Genomic DNA, 27,604 nt, shown 5'->3' on the forward strand with positions numbered 1-27,604 from the left:
CCTCTCTTTGTGTTTATTTTATATTTAATAACTGTTTTATTATGTTCCTGCCAGACTCTGTGCTAAATACAGTAGATTCAAAATAAAATGCATAGAAGATTATAAGAATGGGTCTAGTAGTGTGTCACACATTATAACTCCTTTTACGCTGAATTCATATCTTACAATATACGTATCACTAGGGATTAATCTTTGTGTTTATTTTAATATAGAGTACAAATGTATGATTCCATTAACACTATGTGTTGAAATTCAACCATGTTGATAATATCTGTAGTTAATTCATTTTCAATGCTGTATTGATTTTATTATATGTATTAATATAAAATTTAATCTGTTCTCTGTTGATGTACATTTGGGTTGTTATCAGGTTCTTGTTATTATGAATAATACTGCTTTGACATTCTTGTACATGAATGCAAGAGTTTATATACAAATTCTTATAAACAGTGATTTACTGTTGTGTAAAATGATTGTATCAATTTACAGCAGTGCAGGAGAGGCCTAGTTGCTGGTCATCCTTCCTGATGCTTGATATTATCTGACTTTTTCATTTTAGCAATTCTGACGTGTATTTATTGGATCTCAGAGTAGTTTTAATTTACCTATCCCCTGGTGATTAGTAAAAGTAAGCACCTTTTATGTTTATTGGATTTTTGGATAGGCTCCTATAAGAGGTGACTGTTATGTTTTGTTGTGCTTTTTATTTGTAGAAGTTCTTTATATGTCCCATATATGAGTTCTTTCTTTTTACATATTGCAGATATCATCTTCAACTCTGTGGTTTGCTTTCACTCTCTTAATGGTATATTTGGATGGATATAAATTCTTTAATGTTGTCCTATTTATCATTTCTAGCCCTTTATGGTTAGTGAATTGTGTGACCTGTTTAAGAAATCTTTGCTTATTTACCACATGAGCATGAAGACACTCTTCATATTATCTTCTAGAAGCCTTATTTTTTTTTTAACATCTTTATTGGAGTATAATTGCTTTACAATGGTGTGTTAGTTTCTGCTGTATAACAAAGTGAATCAGCTATACATATACATACATCCCCATATCTCCTCCCTCTTGCCTCTCCCTCCTACCCTTCCTATCCCACCCCTCTAGGTGGACACAAAGCACGGAGCTGATCTCCCTGTGCTGTGTGGCTGCTTCCCACTAGCTATCTATTTTACATTTGGTTGTGTATATATGTCCATGCCACTCTCTCACTTCGTCCCAACTTACCGTTCCCCCTCCCCGTGTCCTCAAGTCCATTCTCTATGTCTGCGTCTTTATTCCTGTCCTGCCTTTAGGTTCTTCAGAACCATTTTTTACAAAATTCCATATATGTGTGTTAGCATACGGTATTTGTTTTTCTCTTTGTGACTTCACTCCGTATGACAGTCTCTAGGTCCATCCACCTCACTACAAATAACTCATTTTCGTTTCTTTTTATGGCTGAGTAATATTCCATTGTCTCTATGTGCCATATGTTCTTTATCCATTCATCTGTCGTTGGGCACTTAGGTTGCTTCCATGTCCTGGCTATTGTAAATAGAGCTGCAGTGAACATGTGGTACACGACTCTTTTTGAATTATGGTTTTCTCAGGGTATATGCCCAGTAGTGGGATTGCTGGGTCGTAAAGTAGTTCTATTTTTAGTTTTTTGAGGAACCTCCATACTGTTCTCCATAGTGGTTGTATTAATTTACATTCCCACCAACAGTGCAAGAGGGTTCCCTTTTCTCCACACCTCTCCAGCATTTATTGTTTGTAGATTTTTTGATGATGACCATTCTGACCTTTAGCCTTATTGTTTTATCTTTCACATTTAGACCTGCTATCCATCTGGAATTGATTTTTGTGTATGGTGTGAGGTAGAACTCAAGATATATTTTCCCCAATAGTTGGATATCCAGTTGACTCAACACCACTTATTGAAAAGACAGTTCTTTCCCTACTGCTGTGCATTGTCACATTTGTCATAAGTTAAGTGTCCATATGTAGTGGTTCTGTTTTGAAACTGTTCTCTTGTATTGGGCTCTTTCTTGGCAGTTGTGCCAGTACCACAGTGTCTTCATTATTGTATTTATATGTAGTAGGTTGAAGCATATGAAATGGGCACATTTTTAGTTCATCAGTTTTTAGCAATTTCATATGATTCAATCCAGTAGTAAGTTTTGAAATACAGTAACTTAAGTTCTTCTAAGTTTGTTCTCTAACATAGTCTTGGCTATTCTTGGCTTTTTGCATTTTTATATAAAATTTAGAATTGGCTTTTGAGTTTGAATTAAAAAGAAAAAACTATTGGAATTTTGCTTGGAAATGCTCATTCTGTAGATCAGTTTGGAAATAGTTGACATTTTAAAAAATACTGAGTCTTCCAGTATATAGTACATAATCGTGATATATCCTGCCATTTATTTTTATTTATTTATTTATTTTTTGCGGTACGCGGGCCTCTCGCTGTTGTGGCCTCTCCCGTTACGGAGCACAGGCTCCAGACGCGCAGGCTCAGCGGCCATGGCTCACGGGCCCAGCCGCCCCGCGGCATGTGGGATCTTCCCGGACCGGGTCACGAACCTGTGTCCCCTGCATCGGCAGGCGGACCCCCAACCACTGCGCCACCAGGGAAGCCCCTGCCATTTATTTAGGTCTTTAATTTCTCTCTCTTTTTTTAAATGTGTTTTCTAGTGGTCATGGGTATCTTTCATTAAAGTTATTCTTAGTTTTTTAAAAAAATACCATTGTAGGGCTTCCCTGGTGGCGCAGTGGTTGAGAGTCCGCCTGCGATGCAGGGGACCTGGGTTCATGCCCCAGTCCGGGAAGATCCCACGTGCCGCAGAGCGGCTGGGCCCATGAGCCATGGCCGCTGAGCCTGCTCGTCCGGAGCCTGTGCTCCGCAACGGGAGAGGCCACAACAGTGAGAGGCCCGCGTACCGCAAAAAAAAAAAAAAAATACCATTGTCAGTGGTATTTTTGAAAAATTTGTTTTCCAATTATTTTTGCTGTATGTGGAAATACATTTGGAGTTTTAGCAATTTACCTGGAGTTCAACAACCTTGCTAAATAAATTCATTTACTAATTCAAATAGTTTATTTGATTTTCTCTATATTTTCATAGTTACGTTTCCTGCAAATAATGACAGTGTTTTGTTTTGTTTTGGCTGCGTTGGGTGTTCGTTGCTGCGTGCGGGCTTTCTCTAGTTGCCGTGAGCGGGGGCTACTCTTCGTTGTGGTGCGTGGGCTTCTCATTGCGGTGGCTTCTCTTGTTGCAGAGCTTGGGCTGTAGTCGCTCGGGCTTCAGTAATTGTGGCCTGTGGGCTCAGTAGTTGTAGCTCGTGGGCTCTAGAGCTCAGGCTCAGTAGTTGCGGCACATGGGCTTACTTGCTCTGCGGCATATGTATTCTTCGCGGACCAGGGCTCGAACCTGTGTGCCCTGTATGGGCAGGTGGATTCTTAACCACTGTGCCACTAGGGAAGTACCCAGAAACTTTAAAAGTTCTCTTGTTGCCTGTTAAAAATGCACAGGGAAATGAAAAAAATAGGAAGATTAATATTTAGTACACCATTATTTAAAACATTAGAAACTTTGAGAATTAAGATGTTTTATTTCTTAGTAAAAAACTTATCAAGAGTAGTTTCTTCTCTTCTTGTGACTTATGATGTGGAATGGGCATCTTTTCTCTGCCTTGGCAAGTTGTCATACTCCTTTCTAAGTTTGGATCTGCTTCCAGGATTTTATCGTTTGGATTTTCAGTGTCACAAAGTATGTTTGAGAATTCTTTTAATGTGAAGTTTCTTGCCCAAGTCACTTCCTCCAGGACATCCTCATCTTTTTTACCAAACACACATAGATAAGCTCACCTTCACTAAATTCCTCCGGCTGCATATCCAGTCTTTTTTTTTTTTAATTTTATTTATTTATTTTTGGCTGCGTTGGGTCTCTGTTGCTGCGCACGGGCTTCCTCTAGTTGTGGTGAGCAGGGGCTACTCTTCGTTGCGGAGCGCAGGCTTCTCATTGCGGTGGCTTCTCTTGTTGTGGAGCACAGGCTATAGGTGTGCGGGCTTCAGTAGTTGTGGCACATGGGCTTAGTGGCTCCATGGCATGTGGGATCTTCCCGGACCAGGGGTTGAACCCGTGTCCCCTGCATTGACAGGTGGATTCTTAACCATATCCAGAGTCTTTTGAATGACGGTAGAGTCAACATCCCACAGCGTAGCTGTTACTTCTGTAACTCCATTCACATTCGATTTGGATTTCACTTCCAATGTTACTCCTTTTTAGTTCTTTGCTGCACTTCCGTTTTTGTTGACCAGTTCCCTCTTACAACTATCCGTTTTATAAAATGTCACATGGGTTTATCACTGGGAGATGAGGCAACACAACTGTTTGTGCATGAAATGAATAACAGATGCTCAGTGACCAGTCCCTAACATACTTTGTGATGTGATAGGTCACTGATCTTGATGCACACCTGTTATTTATGTAGTGATTCGTAGACTGAAGAGTTAGCAGCTAATTTTGTGCTTTATGCATTTACTCACAGTTAATATACCGTGGTAACTGGAACTTGAAACAGGTTGTTGAAGGACTGGTGTTTTTTAGCTAAACTATGGTAATTGAAATTTGTGGATGTTAGAACCTTGCAAAGCAAGGACTGCCTGTATTTGTGACAGAGATTGTATGGGCCTCAGAGCTTAAACAATTTATTGTCTGGCTCTTTACAGAAAATATTTGCTGACCTGCGATCTAAGTTCATAAGTTTACTTTTGCTTATAATTTTCCATTACTGTATTCTTGTCTGGTTTTGATATTGGGGTATATTACCAATAATCATATAGTAATCACTAGCAAATACCTAAAGCACATACAGTGTTCCAGGCACTGTTATAACATTTTAAATATTAACAGATCCAGAAGTAGTTAATTCTTTTATCCCCAACTTACATTTGAGGAAGCTGAAGTAAAGAAGTTAAGAAGCTTGCCCAAGGTCACATAGATACTAAATGGTAGAACCCAAATTTGAACCTCTGGTGGTCCAGTGTGGATCCCGGCCTCTACTATATTATACTTATATTGATACTCGTTTCATAAAATGAGTTGGGGAGCATTCTTTTTCTAATTTCTAGAGTTTGTGTTAGATCAGCACCTTAAATATTTAGTAGAACTCCTATAAAACCCTTTGTGGGATGTGTGTGTGTGTGTGTGTGTGTGTGTGTGTGTGTGTATTTGGAAGATTTAAAAATACTGTTTCAATTTCTTTAATTGATTTGGTACTGTTTAGGTTTTCTATTATATTTTGGATCAGTTTTTGTGATATATACTCTTTTAGGAATTGATATTTTTTATCCGATCTTCAAATTTGTTGGCATAGTTTTATATTCTCTTTTTTTCTCTCTCCTGCATTTGTGGCATTATTCATTTTCCTTCCTAAAATTGTTCATTTGTGCCTTCTCTTCTTTTTTTGTCAGTCTTCCCAGTGGTTTGTTAACTTTATCAGTCCTCAAAGAGGACTTTTGCTTTGCTGATCTCCTCTTCTGTTTCCTTTTTTTTTTTTAGGATCAATCTTTTTTTTTTTTAATGTATTTATTTATTTATGGCTGCATTGGGTGTGCGTTGCTGCACGCGGGCTTTTTCTAGTTGCGGCAAGTGGGGGCTAATCTTCATTGTGGTGCACAGGCCTCTCATTGAGGTAGGTTCTCGCTGCATAGCACTGGTTCTAGGCGCGTGGGCTTCAGTAGTGTGGCACGCAGGCTCAGTAGTTGTGGCTCGCAGGCTCTAGAGCACAGGCTCAGTAGTTGTGGCACATGGGCTTAGTTGCTCTGCGGCATGTGGGATCTTCCCGGACCAGGGCTCGAACCCATGTCCCCTGCATTGGCAGGTGGATTCTCAACCACTGCGCCACCAGGGAAGTCCATCCTCTTCTGTTTCTTTGTGCTTTATTTTTGTTCATGATTTTATTTCCTTCCTTTGATTTTATTCAGATTTATTTTTATCTAACTCTTAAGATGTATGTTAACTAATTAATTTTGTTCTTCCTTTTCTAATATAAGCACTTAAGGCTGGAGACATTCTTAAATTCCCTCTTTAGGTGTATTCCACAAACTTTGCTATATAATATTTTTGGTATTATTCAGTTCTAGTATTTTTTCATTTCTATTATGGTTTAACTCATGGGTTATTTGTAGTGTTTTAAAATTTCCTAATACATTAAAAAATTCAGGTTTTTATTTCTAGCTTATTTATATGTTTCATAAATGTGGATTGTATAATAATGTTTAAAATATGAGACTTTATTTCCTAGTATACATTTATTTTAAAAAGAAAGTTTCATGTGTGCTAGAAGAGAAAGTGTCTTCTCCAGTGTACTCTGTAGTCCAGTAGTTGAAACCTGTATACTGAGTTGCTCATAGCTTATATTGTATTTGCTGATTTTTGTCTACTTGATGTGTCAGTTGCTGGGAGAGGTGTATTACAATATCCCCCTATGAAGGAGGATTCATCTATTTCTCCTCATTACTATCAGTTTTATGTATTTTTACACATCTGTGTTGTTAGGTATGTACAAGTTTGATATTTAATATTGATAACTCTTAGTGAATTAAACTTTTTGTCATTTTATTTCTACTAATGATTTTTTGCTTAGAGTTGATTTTGCTTGATATTTATGTACACCAATCTGGTATGCCTTTTTGTTACACAGTTGAATGTTCTGCAGTAGATGCCACTGGTACCCTGTCTGGATCCCCTTAACCAGCCAGTGTGTCTCTCAGCCAATGAGTGCCTTGACGAGGGTTACAGAAACCTGGCCCCCTTCCCTCATGGCGGCACTGACTCAGTGCTGCTGTTGTGCTCTACAGCTTCCCAGGGAAGAGGCAGAGAGGGGGACTCGGCTGAAACCAGTGCTGGCTCCCTTCCTTCTACATCTTTCTCCTGAAGGCACTCCCTCTATAAACCACTTCTATAAAAATCCCATTTCAGGCTCTGCTTCTAGTAAACTGGATCTAAAGCACCTATCCTCCCAACAAGGGAGAACTTTATCTCTTTCTAGTGTTAAGTTTTACAAATCCTGTTTTATGTTTCATTTTGATGAACTTTATCTTTAGTGTATTAGGTAGATTATTGCTTAATTCAGTAGCTCTCAGTTGTGGGTGTCCTTCAGAATTAACTCTTAAAAACTGAAATTGCTCAACTCTGTCTCTGATTGATTCTGTTCCAGTGGCTTTTCACTTTTAACTCAGATCTTTTCCTCTATTTCAGGTAAAATGTTCAAAGTTATGGTAAATAATAACTTGAAAGATTCCTTTGACTTTTTACTTTGCTTGCTCAGTTTTCACTTAAAAGTATTGTTTTTATTTTTTACTTTCAGGCTTTTTTCCCCCTCTTTTTGAACACATCTGTAAGGTACTTTTATGTTAAAGGTAAGACATCACTAAGGTTGTTCTATAAAGTGCCTACTAAGTACTCCCATAGAGTTTATGCCATCTTCTTTGCTGCTCAGAAGAGCTGAGCTACTGTGCCCCAATGCTGATTCCGTGCCTTGGACCAACAGTGGAAGGAAGAGCCAGCAGGCTCCTTTAGCTGGGCAAATGTCGACCCCAGCAAGAAAAGGCTGGTGTCGTGATATAGAACAAAGCACAACCAGTAGAATGCCTGTGCGTTTAATGAGTGCCTATGAGGTGGCCCTTTATTATACTAGATGCCTAGGATAAAAGGTGAAAAAGATGCTGTCTTTTGCATCTCAGAACTCAGAGTCCAAGGCGGGCTCTGAAAGAGACATACGTTGTAGATAAATAATTACAGAAGTATCAGAAGTATCACAAATCCCTATCTACTCTTAGTTCTATCTTCCATTTCCCCTCACTTTCACTGACATTTTCTACAATAAAGTGTGGCATACTGTGGCTCTGAACTTCAGAGAGAAACTTCACTTGATGGAGAGGTTTTGTTTTTCTTTCTTTCTTTTTTTTTCTTTTTTAATTTATTTTTGGCTACGTTGGGTCTTTGTTGCTGCGCGCGGGCTTTCTCTAGTTCTGGCTAGCGGGGGCTACTCTTGTTGTGGTTCGTGGGCTTCTTATTGCGGTGGCTTCTCTTGTTGCGGCACACAGGCCCTAGAGCTTGTGAGCTTCAGTAGCTGTGGCACGTGGGCTCAGTAGTTGTGGCCCGCGAGCTCTATAGCACAGGCTCAGTAGTTGTGGCACACGGGCTTAGTTGCTCCTCTGCATGTGGGATCTTCCTGGACCAGGGCCTGAATTGAACCCATGCCCTCTGCATTGGCAGGCGGATTCTTAACCACTGCGCCACCAGGGAAGTCCCAAGAGGTTTTTCTTAAATAAAATAGTTCTCAAAAGCTAAGAGCTGATCAAGTGTGATTACTTCATCCAATTTCCCCAGGCTAAGTAGCTTAAAATTCTATAATATATTTGTTACTCCTTGACAGAGACATGTGAGCCGATACTATAGAGATTTAACATTGCAATAATTATAAAAGTGATAGTAACATGATGGTGGTAGCTGATCTCTTGAACAAAAAACGATTTGTTTTTATCACATTGCATCATGTTGTTGTGCTTTTCTAAAAGCAGAGAGCTATTTTTGTTGCCCTGCCTAATAATGATAAGATGACCAGCATGGAGAACTGGCTCGTCTGGTTACTCCCTGTTGGCTTTTTTTTCATGATTGCTCTGGCACGGGCCATGTTTAGAAAGTAGGAGAAATGAGGTGAATATTCTTTTTTTTTTTTTTTTTTTGAGGTGAATATTCTTAATTACTGATGACCTTCCACCTTTAATCTGTTTATTCTTCTTTTTCTTTGAGGTTTTTTTTTTTAAAAAATAATTTATTTTTATTTATTTATTTTTGGCTGCGTTGGGTCTTCGTTGCTGCACGTGGGCTTTCTCTAGTTGCGGCCAGCGGGGGCTACTCTTCCTTGTGGTGCATGTGCTTCTCATTGCAGTGGCTTCTCTTGTTGCGGAGCACGGGCTCTAGGCATGTGGGCTTCAGTAGTTGCGGCACGCGGGCTCAGTAGTGGTGGCTCACAGGTTCTAGAGTACAGGCTCAGTAGTTGTGGTGCACAGGCTTAGTTGCTCTGCGGCATGTGGGATCTTCCTGGACCAGGGCTCGAACACGTGTCCCCTGCTTTAGCAGGCGGATTCTTAACCACTGTGCCACCAGGGAAGTCACTTGATTCTTTTTCCAGTTCTGACTTTTTGTAGCTTTGGCATCTCTGATTAATTTCAGATTAGACATGGTTTTTATGAACTTCCATTTACCATTTTAGAACTGTCTGTTTAGTTATCCCCTTCGTTTTGTCGGCTTTTGCTGTTTTGGCCCATCTTCTGTATAAAGTAATCCACTAAGAGAAGATATACACATCACTTAGACATGGTCTTTCCCCTTTGGGACCTAGTAGGTTACAGGAGTTGCTAGTATATACAGCTCACTACAGTATAGATCAGACTGTACTGTTTGTTACAATAGAAGTATAGACGATGTATTAGTTCTGAATGATACTGGGAGAACAGATTCTAAAAAGGAATCAGAGAAAAGGTGATAGGATGTGGATCTCGATTTCAAGACTAACAAGGAGAAAGTAAAGAGAATTTGAAGTGTGGAGAGCAATATGAGCAAGAGTATACAGTGATAAAGTCAATGGTCTGCTTGTAAAATGGCAGCTGGTCCCATGTGACTAAAATATAGAGAGCCCCAAGTGGAAAACTGCTGATGGTTGTAGTAGGTGGTAGGACTGGGTCTTCTAGGATTGTGTGGCCTTGATATCACACTAAGGAGTTTTGTTTTGTTTTTAAATAGGCATTGGGGTCCTTTTAAATCAACTGGTATGTTTTCCTGATATTAGGAATCTTCCCAACTGCCTTTAAGAAGAAAAGGTAGAGCAAAAAAATTGATTTTGAAGTATAGTGATACCATTGTGTCAGGTTAAAGCAGAGACTGTAAAATTCCAAGATTTTGCCAGTTTTGTCACACCCTGCATCTGTGTCTGGTGTTCTCTGGGTCTCCTCTTAGTCTGATCCTCAATCCCGGTTTCATTTATAAGTAATTCATTTTCTCTGATTCTTTTTTTGTCATCTGTTAAAGTGAGGGAATTGGATCCTAGATTATTTGAACTGGTGTTTTTTAAAAAGCCTTTAGAGATCTTAAGTGTTTAGAAATAATTTATGGATAAGAGTAAGCAAACTCTGAATGTGTTTTTGTCTGTTAGACTGAGGTTAGACTAACTGGGATGAAAGTATTAAAAAATACTTTCTCTTTTTTCAAAATTTGGGGGCATTAGGTATTGAGAATCATCTTAAGGTTCGCTCTTCTTTTAAAAAAATTGAGATAAAATTGAAGATTTGGTCTTGAGGACAGTTATAACAGAAATGTAAGTGCTGTGTCATTGTCATCTCTTGTTTTGGCACATATAACTGGACTTCAGCAGACATCATGCCATCTGTATCACATGGCTAACAGTGGGAGGTATCTAGTGTAGATTCTTCTTCTTGGGGAAATAGATTCAAATTCACTTGGATAGAAATGTGGCAGGTGCTTGTTTAGAGATCCAAAATGCATTCAGTCAGGACCGAATCTAAGCTGCCTGGATAGTCCCTGTAAGTAAGTAAGCTAGGCTTTAAGCCTTGTGCAGCAAGGTCTTAGGTATGTGAATATGTGTGTGCATGTGTGTGCAGTGTTTTATACTTACAGGACAGGGCTTCGTAAACTAGCAGTGGGAAAAGGAACACTTTGTTTTGGGGACTACATGGAAGTAATGTGTATCAGTGTGTTCTTTCATATAGGAATGTCACTGGTTGATGGCCTCAGCTATTCTAGTAATCAAGGGCTCTCTCCTGTTGCTAATCCTGTGATGAGCAGGACAAATGGTGGTGATGAACAGAACCCCGCTGAGCCTGGAAATTCCATCATTTGGTCATAGTACAGCTGTTGTCCTTGTAGTGGGTAGGGAGGCACCTGGGGGTGGAAAGTTAATATATTCCACAGGGGGTTTGGAGTTTATTGCTCAGGACAGTCAAGATGTTGCTGAGCTGTCTGTTGCTGTTTCCAGTCTGGTTCTGGGGAGGAGCAGGAGAAATTTAGCTTAGCTTCAGGGATTGTAAGTGCCTGTGAGCTGTATAAGGACCCCTAGAGGTCCTTAATAAATATTTGGTTTTACTTTGAATGAAATACTGTTTCAACTGAAAGTATAAATCAAGGTTTTCTAGTTAAATAAATTAAAAACAGAACACAGCCTCCAGACAGATAAGGTTCAGCTTGATATGTAATAGGCCTCTGAAAGAAATTCATTAAAACAAATCTGAGGAATAAAGTCCCCACTTAGTCACTGAAAGCTTGCTAGGCAAACTAAAAAAATCTCATGTTGAATGTGAAATCTTTATGATGCAGACTATACCTTTAAGCATGTCAGATTATAAATGGTCTCTGGGACTGTCTGGGATGCTGGGTTTCTTCCAAGCTTGAGGAATAAGCCCTACATTTTTGGCCACAGCACTGTCCTGGGATAGCAGCTTAGTGCTGGCTTCAGAATTCTCCGTCATGGAAAAAAAAAGTGTAGAAGAAAATATTAGCCCACGTATCTTTACAGTTCTGTGTCTTGTCCATAACTCACCCCTCCACCCCACCCCCACCCCCCAAACAGAACAGAATATCCATCATGGGTACAATTTAAGTGAGTATTATGAACAGTCTCCTACCTTTAAGAATTATTATTAAATGTTTCTTTTTTAAATTGGTTATTTGGAACTCAGAATACATTTTCCTTAGATAAACAATGTTATAAATGATAATTTTGGTTCTAAACTAGTCCCAATTACTGAGAAGAAAGTTTCTTTCTTTTTTCTAAAACTGACAGGCAGTGTTTTGAAAGGTGTTGAGCTTGCCCATGGCGTTGTCACCTCCCTTTCTCTTACCTCCTAGGGTCTGTGGGCCCACGTACCTTCTCCCTACTTTGGTACCTTATCCAGGTCTGCTTTGTTCCCTGAAATATTCCATGTTGCTAAATTATGTTCTTCCTTTTTATCCTAAAACCAGAAACTCAGACACTTTCAATGGAATTTATCTCTGGGGTTAGGAGGAAAGCTACTTGCTAACTAAAGTCACATAAGGTGGAATGATGGTCCTTCAAGGGATGTATGTCCCCTTATTACCCCCCTTTAAATTGTGAAATAGGATTCTGTACTTTCAAAGAGAATGCTGGCTGCTGCATTGAATGAATCTTGGTAGAAGTTTGAATCTTGGTAGAAGTTTGGCTAATGTGACTGAGTGAAATGAAAATATTACAGTGGTTATGAAAAGTGTGAGTATGTTGGTGGGAATTAGGCTTCTGTTCTTCCTTTTCATGAGTTTTCTTCCTCCAGTTTAGTTTCAAAGCAGCACCTTTGGTCAGGGGCGGGGATGGGGGGAGGTTAGTAAGGGAGGACAGAGGCAACAACAGGCCATTTGCAAACTAGAATGCTAATTTCTCATCAGCCAGAATGAGCACAGATCCCAACTGAGTGACTATAGATATGACTGACCTAAAATTTTCACAAGGACTTCTGGGAACTTGAAAACTTGCCCATACTTCTGTGCATTTAAGTTAGATATGAACACTATTTAATCTGTATAGACCTAGAAAATATTTTTTCTTTATTTTTTTAATTAAAAAAATTTTTTTTGCGGTACACGGGCAGGCTCTGGACGCACAAGCTCAGCGGCCATGGCTTATCGAGCCCAGCCGCTCTGCGGCATGTGAGATCTTCCCGGACCGGGGCACGATCCCGTGTCCCCTGCATCGGCAGGTGGACTCTCAACCACTACACCACCAGGGAAGCCCTAGAAAATATTTTTAGTTCAGTAATTAATTCCAGAGTTTGTGATCTGAAGAAAACCATACAACAGAGAAGGCACTTGTGATCTCATTATGTATTCTTATTTACTCTTTATGAGTACATAGCTATTAATAGTAAAAATAGTCAAGAGGCCAAAATTCTCTTCTGTGCTTCATCATCATGTCCTGTCATTTCCTCTTGCCTTGGTTTACCTAGGTATTTTCAAAACGTTCTCACCAGATAGTTTCACATCAGGCATGAAGTCAGAATGAAGGATCAGATGTCCAGAGTGCTATGCTTGAAAACGGTATGCTCTTGGTGCCTGGTTAAATAATATGGGGCTTATTTTCTTGTAGAGTGGTGTCAAGTCTCCTTTGATGTTAGCCAGAACTGGGTGGAGTTTCTTAAGCTCCAGTCAGATTTGCTCAAGCAGGCACTGTGCACTGGGTAGTTGGTTTTTAGTCTCTCCCTTTGCCGAAAGGCTTTTTAGCTTTTTTTTTTTTTTTTTTTTTTTTGCGGTACGCGGGCCTCTCACTGTTGGGGCCTCTCCCGTTGCGGAGCACAGGCTCCGGACACGCGGGCTCAGTGGCCATGGCTCACGGGCCCAGCCGCTCCGCGGCACGTGGGATCTTCTCGGACCGGGGCACGAACCCACGTCCCCTGCGTCGGCAGGCGGACTCTCAACCACTGCGCCACCAGGGAAGCCCCTTTTTACCTTTTAATAAACCTGAACCCAGTTATAATTGAGAGTACTTGATGTATAAAATAATAGTCACACAGAGAATCTATATGAAGTTTGTTTATTTCTAATTTAAGTGATGAAACTGAATTATAAGTAGCTTATAGAATAGTCAACCTCAAGAATCGTTTAACATACCACTCTCATTTTACAGCCTAGGGAACTCAGCCCCGGAAGGTGACTCACTCAAAGCCATAGTGAGAATCAGACTGAACTAGTGAAGCATGGAAACTTCTTTAACCAGCTTTCGTTTCTTGCCTCCTATCAACAAATCCATTTAAAGTTAACAGAACAGGGAACTATATTCAATATCTTGTAATAACCTATAACGGAAAAGAATCTGAAAAAGAATATGTATATAACTGAATCACTTTGCTGTACACCTGAAACATTGCAAATCAACTGTACTTAAATTAAAAAAATTCAAACTCAGTTAATTTTCTCTATTATCTATACAAATAGAGGAGGAAAAGCATAAATAGTCAATGAGAGAATTTTTTTAAGTAGATACTTCTCATTCACAAGGGTGTGTTTTTGAATTTTCCTGTATATCCAGATTTGAGAAGAACACTGTGTCAGATCCATTTGTCCATAAAATACATAACTAAACATTTTAAGGCATGAATAAATATTGTGACCTTAAATGATGCTGTTAAGTGTGGGATGACATTCAGTCATGAGGTTATTAAGATCAATTCTGGATCACTTGCAGAACCAGCTTAACAGATCTGTAGAGCACCTAAGGAATTTATTATACTTACACATATTTTAGAATAGAATAACTATAAAATTGAGTAGTCTTCTCTTTAATTTATTGAAAACTGGAGCTTTTTGGCTAAAAGCCAGTATTTTCACTTCCACTAGCTAGTATTGCTTTTACAGGGTCATTTTCCATAAGTAGATTGTGTGTGTGTGTGTGTGTGTGTGTGTGTGTGTGTGTGTGTGTGTGTGCGCTGCGCGTGCGCGCGCGCGCTTAAATCATACTTCTATTTATATGTGATGACATGAAAAGAATAGCTAAACTGGTTTGAGATGCAGATGCTGGGTGGTTGGATGCATGTACTGGGAGCCAAGTGACCTTCCCACTTCCAGCTGTCTAATTTTCTATCAATTTTACCCTCTTAGACTGAATTTAAGCTGCTGTTTATATTCCATGAACCACATGTCAGCCCAGAAAATGGTTTGGGAGGTTGGGAGGCGGGGAGGAGGGGAAAGATTACAGTGAATAAAAAGTTGCCCTTTGAGAATCCGTACTCAGATAAATGAGGTTTAAAATGTATTGCTGGTTTTGTCTGTATTTTCATCAGTGTCCTAAATTAGGAAAAGTCTGAGAAGATTGCATGAAGTAAGTGTCATAATTACATATTTCTAGGACAAATAAATCTGTTGGGCTCTTATTGTATGTTGTTAAAGGTGGTACAGGTGTTCCTTACAAGTTCTCTTTGACAATGAAACTGCTTAATTATAGACATTCTTTATTGTTTTTTGTTCATAACAGCTTTCAAAGGCTAACTAGTAATAATAGCTATTATAGATAGAAAAGGGAAAAGCAGTTCCTCTTTATGGAACCCTTTGACATATGTCAGGCCTTTACAAAGTTCTTTATTTATTTTTATTTTCTTTATTTTATTTTTGGCTGCATTAGGTCTTCATTGCTGCGCGCGTGCTCTTCTCTGGTTGTGGCGAGTGGGGGCTACTCTTCGTTGTGGTGGGCGGGCTTCTCATTGTGGTGGCTTCTTTTGTCGCGGAGCACAGGCTCTAGGCGTGCGGGCTCTAGAGCACAGGCTCAGTAGTTGTGGCGCACGGGCTTAGTTGCTCCGTGGCATGTGGGATCTTCCCGGACCAGGGCTCGAACCCGCGTCGCCTGCATTGGCAGGCAGATTCTTAACCACTGCGCCACCAGGGAAGTCCCCCATATACTTTTTAGTTTCAGGTTATGTTTAAAAATGGAAAGCCTGGTGTTCTGCAAAGATGCTAATGTACATGACCACAGAGAGGGACTGCCTCCCCTAGGTAATTCAGGGAACGTTGTCTGTATTTTTCATGCCAGCAGGAAACTAGTAAGAGTAGTTCGGTTGACAGAGCCATGTCCAAGTGATTCATGAAGCACTGCTTACCCCTACAAGATAAAGTCCATATTCCTAATCCCTGGTAAATAAAAGTGACTTCATTTGCCTGATAGTAATTAGCCGTTTTTTTTAAAAAATGGGAATATAACCTAATCTGACCTCCTTTTGTATATATTTTTAAGAATTATTCTGTGACATGATTTGGAAATTAAGATAAATGGAATAGGGACTTCCCTGGTGGCGCAGTGGTTGGGAGTCTGCCTGCCGATGCGGGGGACGCGGGTTCGGGCCCTGGTCCGGGGGGATCCCGCGTGCTGCGGGGCGGCTGGGCCTGTGTGCCACGGCTACTGAGAGCCTGCAGGCTACAACTACTGCAACAGCTACAACTACAGCTCTGCGCTGTAGAGCCTGCAGGCTACAACTACTGAGCCGGCAGGCCACAGCTGTTGAGGCCCGTGCGCCTACAGCCCGTGCTCCGAGAGAAGCCCGTGCACCGCGGCAAGGAGTGGCACCCGCTCGCCGCAACTGGGGAGAGCCTGCACGCGGCGGCGAGGACCCAACGCAGCCAAAAATAATAAATGAATAAATAAATTAATTAAAAAAAAAAAGATAAATGGAATAGTTGAAAGGGTTTTAAGACTTGAAATCAAAAGACCTGATTTGAATCTTACTGGCTGTAACCTTGGATAAATTGAGGGGTTTTTTTGCACTTCATTTTTCTTATTAATGAAAAGGGCAAAATGGCACTTGCTCTATTTACCTCCCAGAGATGAAAGAAAAAGTGTTTACCTTGGGTAAGACTATCTGTTACAGAGCTGTGATTTTCTAATCTATAAAATGGGAGAGTCTCTTTTAGCTCTAAAATTTTAGATTTTAATTCCTTTTTTGTTTAAGATGATGACAAGAGTTTCTAGGAATGTTTTTCCCTTTGCAGTTCTCATCGTATGAAACATTTTTTCCCCCTTAACCAGGCAGTTGCAGTGGTGCAGAATGGCAGACCTCAGTCTTGCAGATGCATTAACAGAGCCACCTCCAGAAATTGAGGAAGAGATAAAACGGGACTTTATTGCCACACTGGAGGCAGAGGCCTTTGATGATGTTGTGGGAGAAACTGTTGGAAAAACCGACTATATTCCTCTACTGGATGTTGATGAGAAAACCGGGAATTCGGAGTCAAAGAAGAAACCATGCTCAGACACTAGCCAGGCTGAAGGTAAGTAATTAAGCCAGACTGGATAGATAGGTTCAGAAAGTAGATAAGGGATTACGCTTTGGGTCATAATCTTAGAAACCTTTGAGGAAACTGAACTGAGTTTTGTAGTATAGGCTAGTAACTTTCTCTTTATCTAAATTTCTTGGAAACCAAGGAGGTAGGTTCATTACCCTTCAGTAGAGTATGTGTTCTTGAAGCTGTAGATTACTCTTAACCCTAAAGTTCCTTCTGTAATGTCTCAACGGCTATATAATTTGCCTCTTAATTTCCTAAATTAAACTGTCTGCTGTGCCTTTTCTTTGAAAGTAGCTTTGTAAAGTTAGATACTTTAAATTCTGTATTTATACCAAGACAATTTGGAACAGAGTTAGATGCCACCTGTCTTTGAGTGTAATCCTAGGTCAGGATTAAAAAATGGGTTAAACCCTTTTAAAGAGATTTGCTGTCTTTATATATTGCTGGTCAGATTTGCTAACATTTGATTGAGGATTTTTGCATCTATGTGCATGTGGGATATTGGTCTGTTGTTTTCTTGTGAGGCCTTTGTCAGGTTTTAGAACTGAGGTCATGCTGACATCATAGAATGAGTTGGGAAGTGTTCCCTCCTATTCTGTTTTCTAGAACAGTTTGTGTCGAATTGATGTTTTTTTCTTTAATGTTTGACAGACTGTCAGTGAAGTCATCTGGATCTGGAGTTTTCTCTGTCAAGTTTTTAACTAGGAATTCAATTCGTTTAAGAGATACAGAACTGTTTTCTATCAAGTTTTCTATCTTTTCAAGTGAGCTTTGGTGTTTTGTATCTTTCAAGGAATTGGTCTGTTTCCTTTAAGTCATTGAATTAATGGAGATAAAATTATAATATTACCTTATTATTTTAATGTCTGTAGGATCTCTTGTCATGTCCTCTCTGTTTTGAATTCCTGCTTATAACTTTTAATATTTCCTTCCTTCTGCTTACTTTTAGTTGATTTGCTCTTTTTCTAGTTTTTTAAGGTGGCAGCTTAGATCATTGATTTGAAACATTTCTTTTCTAAAATAAGCATTTTTTAAAAATTGAGATATAATTGACATAAAACATTAGTTTCAGGTATACAACATAATGATTCAATATTTGTTTTTATTGTGAAATGATGACCACAAGTCTAGTTAACATCCATCACCATATATAGTTATGAATTTTTTTCCTCTTGTGATGAGAATTTCTAATATCTACTCTCTTAGCAACTTTCAAATATAGTACAGTGTTATTAACTATAGACACCATGCCATACATTGTATCCTCAGGACTTATTTATTTTATAACTTTTTAATTTTATTTATTTTGACTCCTTTCACCCATTTGCCCACCCCCCACCTCTGGCAACCACCTAAAATAGGCTTTTTTAAAAAAAATTTACTTATTTATTTTATTTTTGTCTGTGTTGGGTGTTTGTTGCGGTGCACGGGCTTTCTCTAGTTGCGGTGAGCAGGGGCTACTCTTTGTTGCAGTGCGCGGGCTTCTCATTATGCTGGCTTCTCTTGTTGCAGAGCACGGACTCTAGGCACGCGGGCTTCAATAGCTGCAGCATGCGGGCTCAATAGTTGTGGCTCGCGGGCTCTAGAGCTCAGGCTCAGTAGTTGTGGCGCATGGGCTTAGTTGCTCTGCAGCACGTGGTATCTTCCCGGACCAGGGCTTGAACCCATGTCCCCTGCATTGGCAGGCACATTCCTAATCACTGAGCTGCCAGGGAAGTCCCTGAATATTTTTTAAAATACTGTTTTAACTCCAACATTGGCTTATTATATATATTTCTTTTAAAAATTGTTTTATATTTGACCTAGAGTTTACTGTGTATGTTAATTTCTTCCAGTTTGCCTTCCAGTAATATTCTACCATTTCATGTATAGTGTAAAATTCCATGCAAAATAGTAAATGTCCAATTCCTCTGTCATTTTTTGTGTTATTGTCATACACATAATTTGACTTATGTTAGTTACCTACCTTGTTACTATTTTTGCTTTAGCTTGTCAATTATCTTTTAGAATGAATAAAAATATGGGAAAAATATACTTTTACTCTAATTTTTAATTAGAGTAATTTTCAAATACCATTTTCAAATACCATTTTCAAATACCATTTGGGGCATTCTTCATTTCTTTGTATAGACCCAAATTTCTGTCTAGCACCATAGTCCTTCTGCCTGAAAAGCTTGTAACACTTCTTCTCTTATAGTACAAACATGCTTAGCAGTGAATTCTCTCAGCTTTGTTTTATTTGAAAAACAAACCTTAAGTTTTGGAAGGTACTTTTTGCTAGGTGTCCTATTCTGTGTTACTTTTTTCTTTCAGTAATTTAAAGGAAAATTAGTTGTCCTACTTGCATAGTTTCGTATGAGAAATCTGTTACAATCTTGATCATTGTTCTCCCCCCACCCCCACCCCCACCCCCACCTTCCAGGCTATCTTTATCTTGGGTTTTTAGCAGTTTGAATGTGTTGTTTAGGTGATATTTTGTTCAGTTTGAATGTGTTGTGTTTAGGTGATATTTTGTTCAGTTTGAATGTGTTGTGTTTAGGTAATATTTTGTTATTTGTCCTTCTTGGCTTCTCTGAGCTTGATCTGTGCTTTGCCTCTTTCTTTCTCTCTTCTTCTTCTGGGATTCGAGTTACATTTTTGTTAGATTTTTGAGTATTGTCCCACAGTTCTTAGATGCTCTATGTTTCATTTTGGGTACTTTCTTTTCATCTATCTTCAAATTCCCTGATTTTTTTCCTGGTTGCATTGAGTCTAATGATGAGCACTCAGTGGCATTCTTTATCTTTAATATCTTTACTGTTTTTAACTTCTAGCATTTCTGTTTGACTTTTAGAGTTTCCATCTCTCTGCTGAAATTATCCATCTGTTAATGCATATTTCTATCTCTTCCACTATAGACTTTAACACATTATTCATAATTATTTTAAATGTCTGTCCGGTAATTTGAACATCTGGGTCATCTCTCAGTCCGATTATTTTGTCTCTTTACTGTTTTTTTCTGGTACTTTTTATGTGTATCTTAATTTTTGAGTGAATGCTGGACCTCACATGTAAAACAGTAGAGACTGAAATAAAATATTTATGCCTGGAAATGAGTGTATGGTCAGGCCACTCAAGATGGCTGTTCTTTTGCTCTCTGTACATTCCCTTCTCGACCAGTGCCTGCTTCACCTGTACCCTATTCAAGTGCCGGACCTTCCTACACTCTTGCCCCTGCTCCAGCTGTTGATTGTTTTTATCGAAGGGGTAATGAGGGGCGTGCCTCTCTGCTGGTTTCCCTGGTAACTAATGAACCCACCTGACATAATTCTCTTATAACTGGTAACCCGCCCCCCCCGCCCCCCCCCCCCCCCCCCGCCCCGGCCGGCAGTGAAGGCTGCCACCATGTTCTGCCTGCTGTCTGCCGCACACGGTGGGGTGTCGCTCCAGGACCTTGCTTCAGCTGTGTAAGGTCCCCCATCCATTACACCGTTGATGTCTCTGTTGCTGACTCTGAGTTCTTTCTTCGGTTTTAGAGCTGAGCAAGCACAGACCTTGTAGGCCTGCAGGGTACAACCCAACAATGGGCAACTCTCTTCTTTTACTAGTTAATTAATACTTTCAAAGGGTTGAGTCAGTTTAGGCCAGGGCTGAGCTAGGGTTGGGCTTTGTTGTTGCTATGATGGTCTTCAGTGCACTACTGGCTTCAAATTCTTCCATTTCTGGTGCGTAGAGTAGGGACTGAGGTGCTGGAAGGCTTTTCTCAAAAGTTCTTTTCTGGGCTTCCTTGGTTGGCGCAGTGGTTGAGAGTCTGCCTGCTGATGCAGGGGACACGGGTTCGTGCCCCGGTCTGGGAAGATCCCACATGCCACGGAGCGGCTGGACCCGTGAGCCGTGGCCGCTGAGCCTGCGCGTCCGGAGCCTGTTCTTCGCAACGGGAGAGGCCACAACAGTGAGAGGCCTGCGTACCGCAAAAAAAAAAAAAAAGTTCTTTTCTCAAAGTTCTTGTTCCACTCCCAGCTTTTGGCCCTGCTGTGCACCTGTGCCTCAGGAGGATTTCTCTCCATGCTCTCCCCTCCCTTATCAGAAGAGGGATAGCCTGGTAGTGGGCAGGAGTTTTTTTATTTTTGTTTTTTGGCCTTGGTTTAGGCTCAAGCCTGTGTGCATGCGTCTTGTGGTTGAGTCTTTTTCTCAATCATATTATCCCTCTTACACGGATGGCGTTTTCTAAAGGTATTGGCATAGGATCCTGGGCTAGGATTCTTTCTGGCTCCTCCCCTAGGGTAAGGGGGTTTTCTTGTTAACTTCTTCCCCAGCTGCAGTGGGTCTTCACCCTGGCCCTGGGGCTGACAGGGTTTGATACTCCTCCCCCAGCAGCTTAAAGCTTCTGTTTGCATAGGAGAGAGGAGTCCTAGGGGCCAGGGCTTCTTGCCTTTGCTTTTAGTGGCAGCTTTTTCCAGGTCTGCACCACCTAGAGCAGCTCTCTGGTCCCCCCGCTGCCTCTAGTCTTTCTAACCTGCAAGTGGGTATGAACTCCTTTTGTCTCTGTGGATCCCAGGGGCCCTTTACTCTCATGCTAGCCTTCACTTAGCCTTTAGCAAATCGTTAAACTCTTTAGTTGAATTCTTCTCACCTGCTTGCATGGCATGTAAGACACAGGAGAACCATTGCTTACCTCCCATATCTGCTTGAGGGGAATGTCTTTCTTTGGATTCCACACTACTTGGTTGCCCTAAAACCTCAGCTCTCTGGTGAGTTCGTTTTTGTAGTTGAGTTGTTGTAGTTGAGTTCGATTTTGTAGTTGATCTGGGTTTTTTGTTGTTGATAGGGTGGGAGTGACATTTCTTCTGGCTTTCTGTAGCCTGAGTGGAAGAGGAACTCCTGCTTCTTTTATATGTGCTTTATTTGGGGGGTGGAAGGGTAACCACAAATGATCAGGAGAAATATTATTGAGAGTTTAAAATCAAATTATATCCGTATAAATATTTACTCCAAGAAAAAAATTGGATTCGTTAATGGAAAATGGAAATGTCTGTTCTCTTTTAATCCGTAACGGTCAGTGGAGTTATTTGTCCTTTGATTAACCTAAAAGGAACACTTTAGTTGGAAGAAAGAAAATGGTACAAAGTAAATATTTTAATAACTTGAGTCATGACTAAGATACTCTTCCCATCCGCATTAACTTACCCTCATCAGTCATAGGTGGAGGAAGCTTGCTCCTTTTCATTTAAAATCTTCCTTTAGCTGTGCGTGACTCCTACCACCTGGGACTCAGCTTAGGTGGGTGAGGATAATGAGATGGTAGCAGTAGATTTTCTTGTGGTTCATCTTGGGTGATTTGATCTGTGTACCATGAACTTGACCCAAGAGGAGGAGAATTTTTAAGCAACTGTTTTGCTTATAAAAATTATTAAATTTTTCCTGCTGATATTTTTAATATTTGAATAACCTGTAATTAAACTTATTAACCACTGCGCCACCAGGGAAGCCCCATCACTGGTGCTCTTAATATGATTTTACAACAGGCTAACTTAAGCCAACTACTGGAAATTTATCAACCAGCTTCCTGCATCTAGATATAGAAAGGTTAGTTAAGTGGGTTACACATAATGGAACTCTCTGGGCAATGGTGTTTTTATTTCTTTTAATTATTATACACCTACTGTAATTGCCCTAGCTTTAAAATGAGGGGGAAGGAAAGTGAGACTGCCTTTATGGCACTTAGCACAAAGTAGGAAATGTTGCTTTTTTCCCCCCAAGGTATAGTTCTTGCCCCAAACCTGGAAAAAATGATTTCTCCAAGAAACTATGGTATTTCAAGTTCACAGTGTGGGTGCTAGGGTTACCTTTTCTGTACTATACCCTTTCCCATTTTACCCCCATTTAGTTGTGAGTGTACACGTATTTTTCCATAGCATTGCCACCATAAAATACCTAAATAGGGCTTCCCTGGTGGCGCAGTGGTTGAGAGTCCGCCTGCCGATGCAGGGGACGCCGGTTTGTGCCCCGGTCCGGGAAGATCCCACATGCCGCAGAGCGCCTGGGCCCGTGTGCCATGGCTGCTGAGCCTGCGCATCCGGGTCCTGTGCTCCGCAACGGGAGAGGCCATAACAGTGAGAGACCCACGTACCGCAAAAAAAAAAAAAAAAAAAAAAATCCTAAATAGCCAAATACCTAGAAATGAAACTGTTTTTCAACTTCTTCTAAAATGCCTGTCTCCTTGGGAAACAATTCTCAAGATACTTTTTCAGAACATATGTATTACTTTTTTTTTCCTTCAAAAATGCTATCTTCCTAGTACTGTTCATTATCAGCTCTGTATGGCTCTGTTTTCAAGGCTAGGAAGACAAAAGACAGAAGCTTTCTCTTAGATGTAACAATATAACTTCTGTCACTCTTGTTCATTCAAAACAGTGTCACAGATGTTTGAATGAACATCTAATACATTGTTGACCCTTAAACATAAATAGTTGGCAAATTTGTGGGTAAGCCACTTAATTTTTCTGTATTCCATGTGCTTATATAGAGCACTTACGATATTGAGAGGATACTTACTCCCCAACATTCCAGGAGGTTTTTGAGGCTAAGAATTTATTTCTATAGAATGTTTTAATCTTAGGACAGTGGTTCTTGAAGTGTGGTTCTTGGACCAGCGGTATCACTTGGGACCTTGTTCAAAATGCAATTCTTAGGCAAACGCTGGGGATAGGACTCAACAATTGGCTTTTTTTTTTTAATTTATATTTATTTATTTATGGCTGCGTTGGTTCTTCATTGCTGCATACTGGCTTTCTCTAACTGGGGAGAGCAGGGGGCTACTCTTGGTTGCTGTGCGCAGGTTTCTCATCGCGGTGACTTCTCTTGTTGCGGAGCTCGGGCTCTAGGCATGTGGACTTCAGTAGTTGTGGCACGTGGGCTCAGTAGTTGTGGCGCGCGGGCTCTAGAGCGCAGGCTCCCTAGTTATGGTGCTTGGGCTTAGTTGCTCTGCGGCATGTGGGATCTTCCTGGACCAGGGCTCGAACGGGCGTCCCCTGCGTTGGCAGGTGGATTCTTAACCACTGAGCCACCAGGGAAGTCCCAGCAATCTGTTTTTTAAACAAGCCCTTGCAAGTGACTTGGATGCAGGTCCATGACTGAGAAACTTTGATCCTGGAGAAAGGGCCTAAGTATGTCCTGGGAAGGATGATAACTAGATACTACAGAACTTTTCCTTGTTCAACTGACTGGGGCTTTCTGTTGTGGAGTTTTGTAACTACCTTCATTGGCCACCAGAGGGCGATGTTGGCACAGACCTGACTTTTACACAAGAAGGAGGCCATGCATTGAGACAATGCTGAATCCTCCCCCATTTTGCCCAAAGCGCACTCGCTGTGTCTCTTCTTCACAGCACACATGCCCTCTCACCTTCTTCCTACTTCCCTTCTCTGCCAAATTGATTTGCCATCAGTGGGACTCTGAAATCCCACTGCTGAGAAAGAGAAGAGATCGCAGGAGAAGAGATTAAAAAAACAAAGTAAATTTCAATATCCTTATATCTCAGAGCATGTGATTAGTTTAAAAAACTTGTGTTGTTTTCAGTGCTGTATGTATTTAGCTGAGAAAGTTTTCACTTCATGAAATGGGAGTCTGTCCTCTGGGATATCAGAAAGAAGACAGTATAGCACCTTTCGAATGAGGACGTACCCTACTGGGTATGTCCAGTAGGGTACGTCTAATCATTTCCCATGATTAGAGCCCAAGCCTTATCTCCAGAGAAGTATGCAAAGCTTTTTCATACTCTAAAACCTAATTGTTTTTATGTTGTAATGTTTTTATTCTTCTCTTCTGAGCTTAGATTTTGAGATCGTTAGGTGTTATGTGTATGGTAGAATCTCCGTCTCCCTTTTATTTTCTTCTAATCTCCTTGTGTTGCTTTTATTTTATTCTGGTAAATTGCTTATTTCTTAGTCTTGCAGTTATTGCCTAGTCTGGTAATGTCATTTAAATGAGTTTTATATAAGGCAAAAGTAAATTAATTTCAGTGTTCTCTTGAGGTTACTTTGTAGTTTAGTGATCAGTCTACAGTCAACAATCTATAATTGTTCTCTAGGTAAGTCAATATAGTTGATCAATCTACAGTTAAACAACGAGAATAATAATAGTTAACATGTACTTAACACTGTGCAGTTGCCACGGTGCTGCCTCCAGTGTTATTGTGTTTAGTCCTCTTGGTGACCATGGGAAGTAGATATTATCCCGTCTTTCAGGTGAGGCTATTCAGGCTTAGGGAGCACAAGGGAATTGCATTTGATCATTAGTTTATAGTGACAGAACCACAACCTGAACCCAGATCTTATGATTTTTAAACCCCATGTTCTTTCTGTGAACCCTTACCATCTTCATGAATGCATGCTTTCTGATTGATTTAATGGCTCATAGATAACTATTTTTCAAAATAAAGGTTCACTTATTTAGATCAAAAGGCAGAATTATTAGACCTATAAACATTATGTTCAGGAAATGTAAATGAGAGTCTTATTTGCATAAAGAGCATGTACTTGAGGACTCTGCTACTAATTCATATGAATTTATAAAATCTTCCGCTTTCCTAGACAGCTATTTCACATCTTCTCTCTGTTCAAACCTCCAGCACTTGCTTTCCTGTTCATATTCTCAGTTGATGACTTTTAGAACAGATAATCAGTAAACTCAATCGAGAGAGTTTATGCATCCCCCCATCTCCTAAACTACTTTTATCTGTGCCCTTTACTCTGCTATTACTTTTATTGTCATGAGTGAACTGCTCATGCTCTCACTCAAGGGTGCTGCTATAGCAATTGTCTCTTCTGTCTCCTGCATCATCAGTTCCTCTCTTCAGCTGGGCCATTCATCAGCATCAAACATACCATAATTTTTTCCTTCATAAAAAATCCTATCTCAATCTATGTCCAGCTCATTTACTTTCTTTTATTCTGCTCCTTCTTTGAAAAAGGTGTATCTACTCCCTAATCCCAATTCCTTTCCTCTCATTCTCTCTTCTTTTTAAAAGAAATATGTATTTATTTATTTGGTTTTGCCGGGTCTTAGTTGCGGCTCGCCAGCTCCTTAGTTGTGGCATATGAACTCTTAGTTGTGGCATGCATGTGGGATCTAGTTCCCTGACCAGGGATTGAACCTGGGTCGCCTGCATTGGGAACGCGGAGTCTTAACCACTGCACCACCAGGGAAGCCCCCTTTTCATTCTCTCTTGAACCCACTCCCATCCGACTTTAACCCACACCATGTCACCCAACTGCTCCTTTGAAGGTATAAGACTTTACATTGCCAAGGGTGAATCCAAGATGACTCAAGGTTTTGGCCTGAGCAACCAAAAGGAAGGAATTGTCATCTTGTAAGATTGGGAAGGCTGTAGAAGGAGTAGATTTTGAGGGAAAGGTTAAGAATTTTAGCTTATCTGATAGTGGAGAAGATACCTAGTCAAGAGCAATAGGCAGCTAGGTAAAAGAATCTCTAATTGAGAGGAGAGTGCTGGGCTAAAGATACACATGTGGAGGTTGATGATAAAGCATTGGCTAAAGGTGGTCTTCTACAAAAAATCCTTTACGAATGGGTTTAGTTGTAATCTTCCAAGGACATTCCCTGACTTCCCTCTCCCATCTTCTCCCACAACCCCCTTTATCTTTTCGTCTTCCCTTTGGTAAGTGCCTTTCTTCCCTGAACCTTCCTTTCTCATGGCACTTGTAAGGTCATAGTTAAGCTATTTGTTGTCTCACACTTAAGCTACTCTAGAGTAGGGATAGTGCTTTGTTTATTTTTATATTCCTGCAGAATGACACATTTAGGAAAAGCAAAGAGGCACAGAATAGTTCAAAGTGTACCAGCAACCTCAAGTTGCTCAGTGATAAGAAACCAGAGGTCAAAATGACAAGTGAGACAAGTGACAGGGTGGAACATGGAGAAGCACATCCAGTGACATCATGCAGAGTCTCACAGTCTGTGGGGAGATAAGGTAGGACTCGGAAACTTGGTCAGATATGCATTAAAGAGAGATCACTGCTTTTGGCACATGGTAGATATACAATCATTGCTTGTTAAACTGAATTGAAGTCATTTTATCTGTTATTGAACTAGAATCATTTTGTTCAGGTTTGGGTTATTTTAATGTGCAGACTAGCAAGTAATGAATGTCTGCAAACTAAAGTGGTAGGTCTTGGGACTTCCCTGGTGGCACAGTGGTTAAGAATCCGCCTGCCAATGCTCAACATCACTAATTATTAGAGAAATGAAAATCAAAACTACAATGAGGTATCACCTCACACCGGTCAGAATGGCCATCATCAAAAAATCTACAAACAATAAATGCTGGAGAGGGTGTGGAGAAAAGGGAACCCTCTTGCCCTGTTGGTGGGAATGTAAATTGATACAGCCATTATGGAGATCAGTATGGAGATTCCTTAAAAAACTAAAAATAGAACTACCATATGACCTAGCAATCCCACTACTGGGCATATACCCTGAGAAAACCATAATTCAAAAAGAGTCGTGTTAAAAAAAAAAAAAAAAAGAGTCGTGTACCACAGTGTTCATTGCAGCTCTATTTACAATAGCCAGGACATGGAAGCAACCTAAGTGCCCAATGACAGATGAATGGATAAAGAACATATGGCACATATAGACAATGGAATATTACTCAGCCATAAAAAGAAACGAAATTGAGTTATTTGTAGTGAGGAGGATGGACCTAGAGTCTGTCCTACAGAGTGAAGTAAATCAGAAAGAGAAAGACAAATACCACAT

General features: G+C 40.2%; 1 protein-coding gene across 19 annotated transcripts in view; it reads left to right on the forward strand.

The window, feature by feature from the left end:
• MAP4 (microtubule associated protein 4) overlaps positions 1 to 27,604 on the forward strand; it is a 171,370-nt gene that overhangs the window by 44,097 nt on the left and 99,669 nt on the right. For 17 of the 19 annotated variants that reach the window (XM_060162066.1, XM_060162071.1, XM_060162074.1 and 14 more), the window contains one exon: positions 16,593 to 16,834. In XM_060162066.1, the coding sequence (XP_060018049.1) occupies positions 16,612 to 16,834 (223 nt within the window). In that variant the 5' untranslated portion in view covers positions 16,593 to 16,611. Of the gene's footprint in view, positions 1 to 10,490; positions 10,604 to 16,592; positions 16,835 to 27,604 lie in introns of those variants that run through there. The other 2 variants (XM_060162067.1, XM_060162069.1) reach the window with 2 other exon arrangements.

This window comes from Lagenorhynchus albirostris, chromosome 10, assembly GCF_949774975.1.
Source record: "Lagenorhynchus albirostris chromosome 10, mLagAlb1.1, whole genome shotgun sequence".
NCBI classification, from domain to species: domain Eukaryota; kingdom Metazoa; phylum Chordata; class Mammalia; order Artiodactyla; family Delphinidae; genus Lagenorhynchus; species Lagenorhynchus albirostris.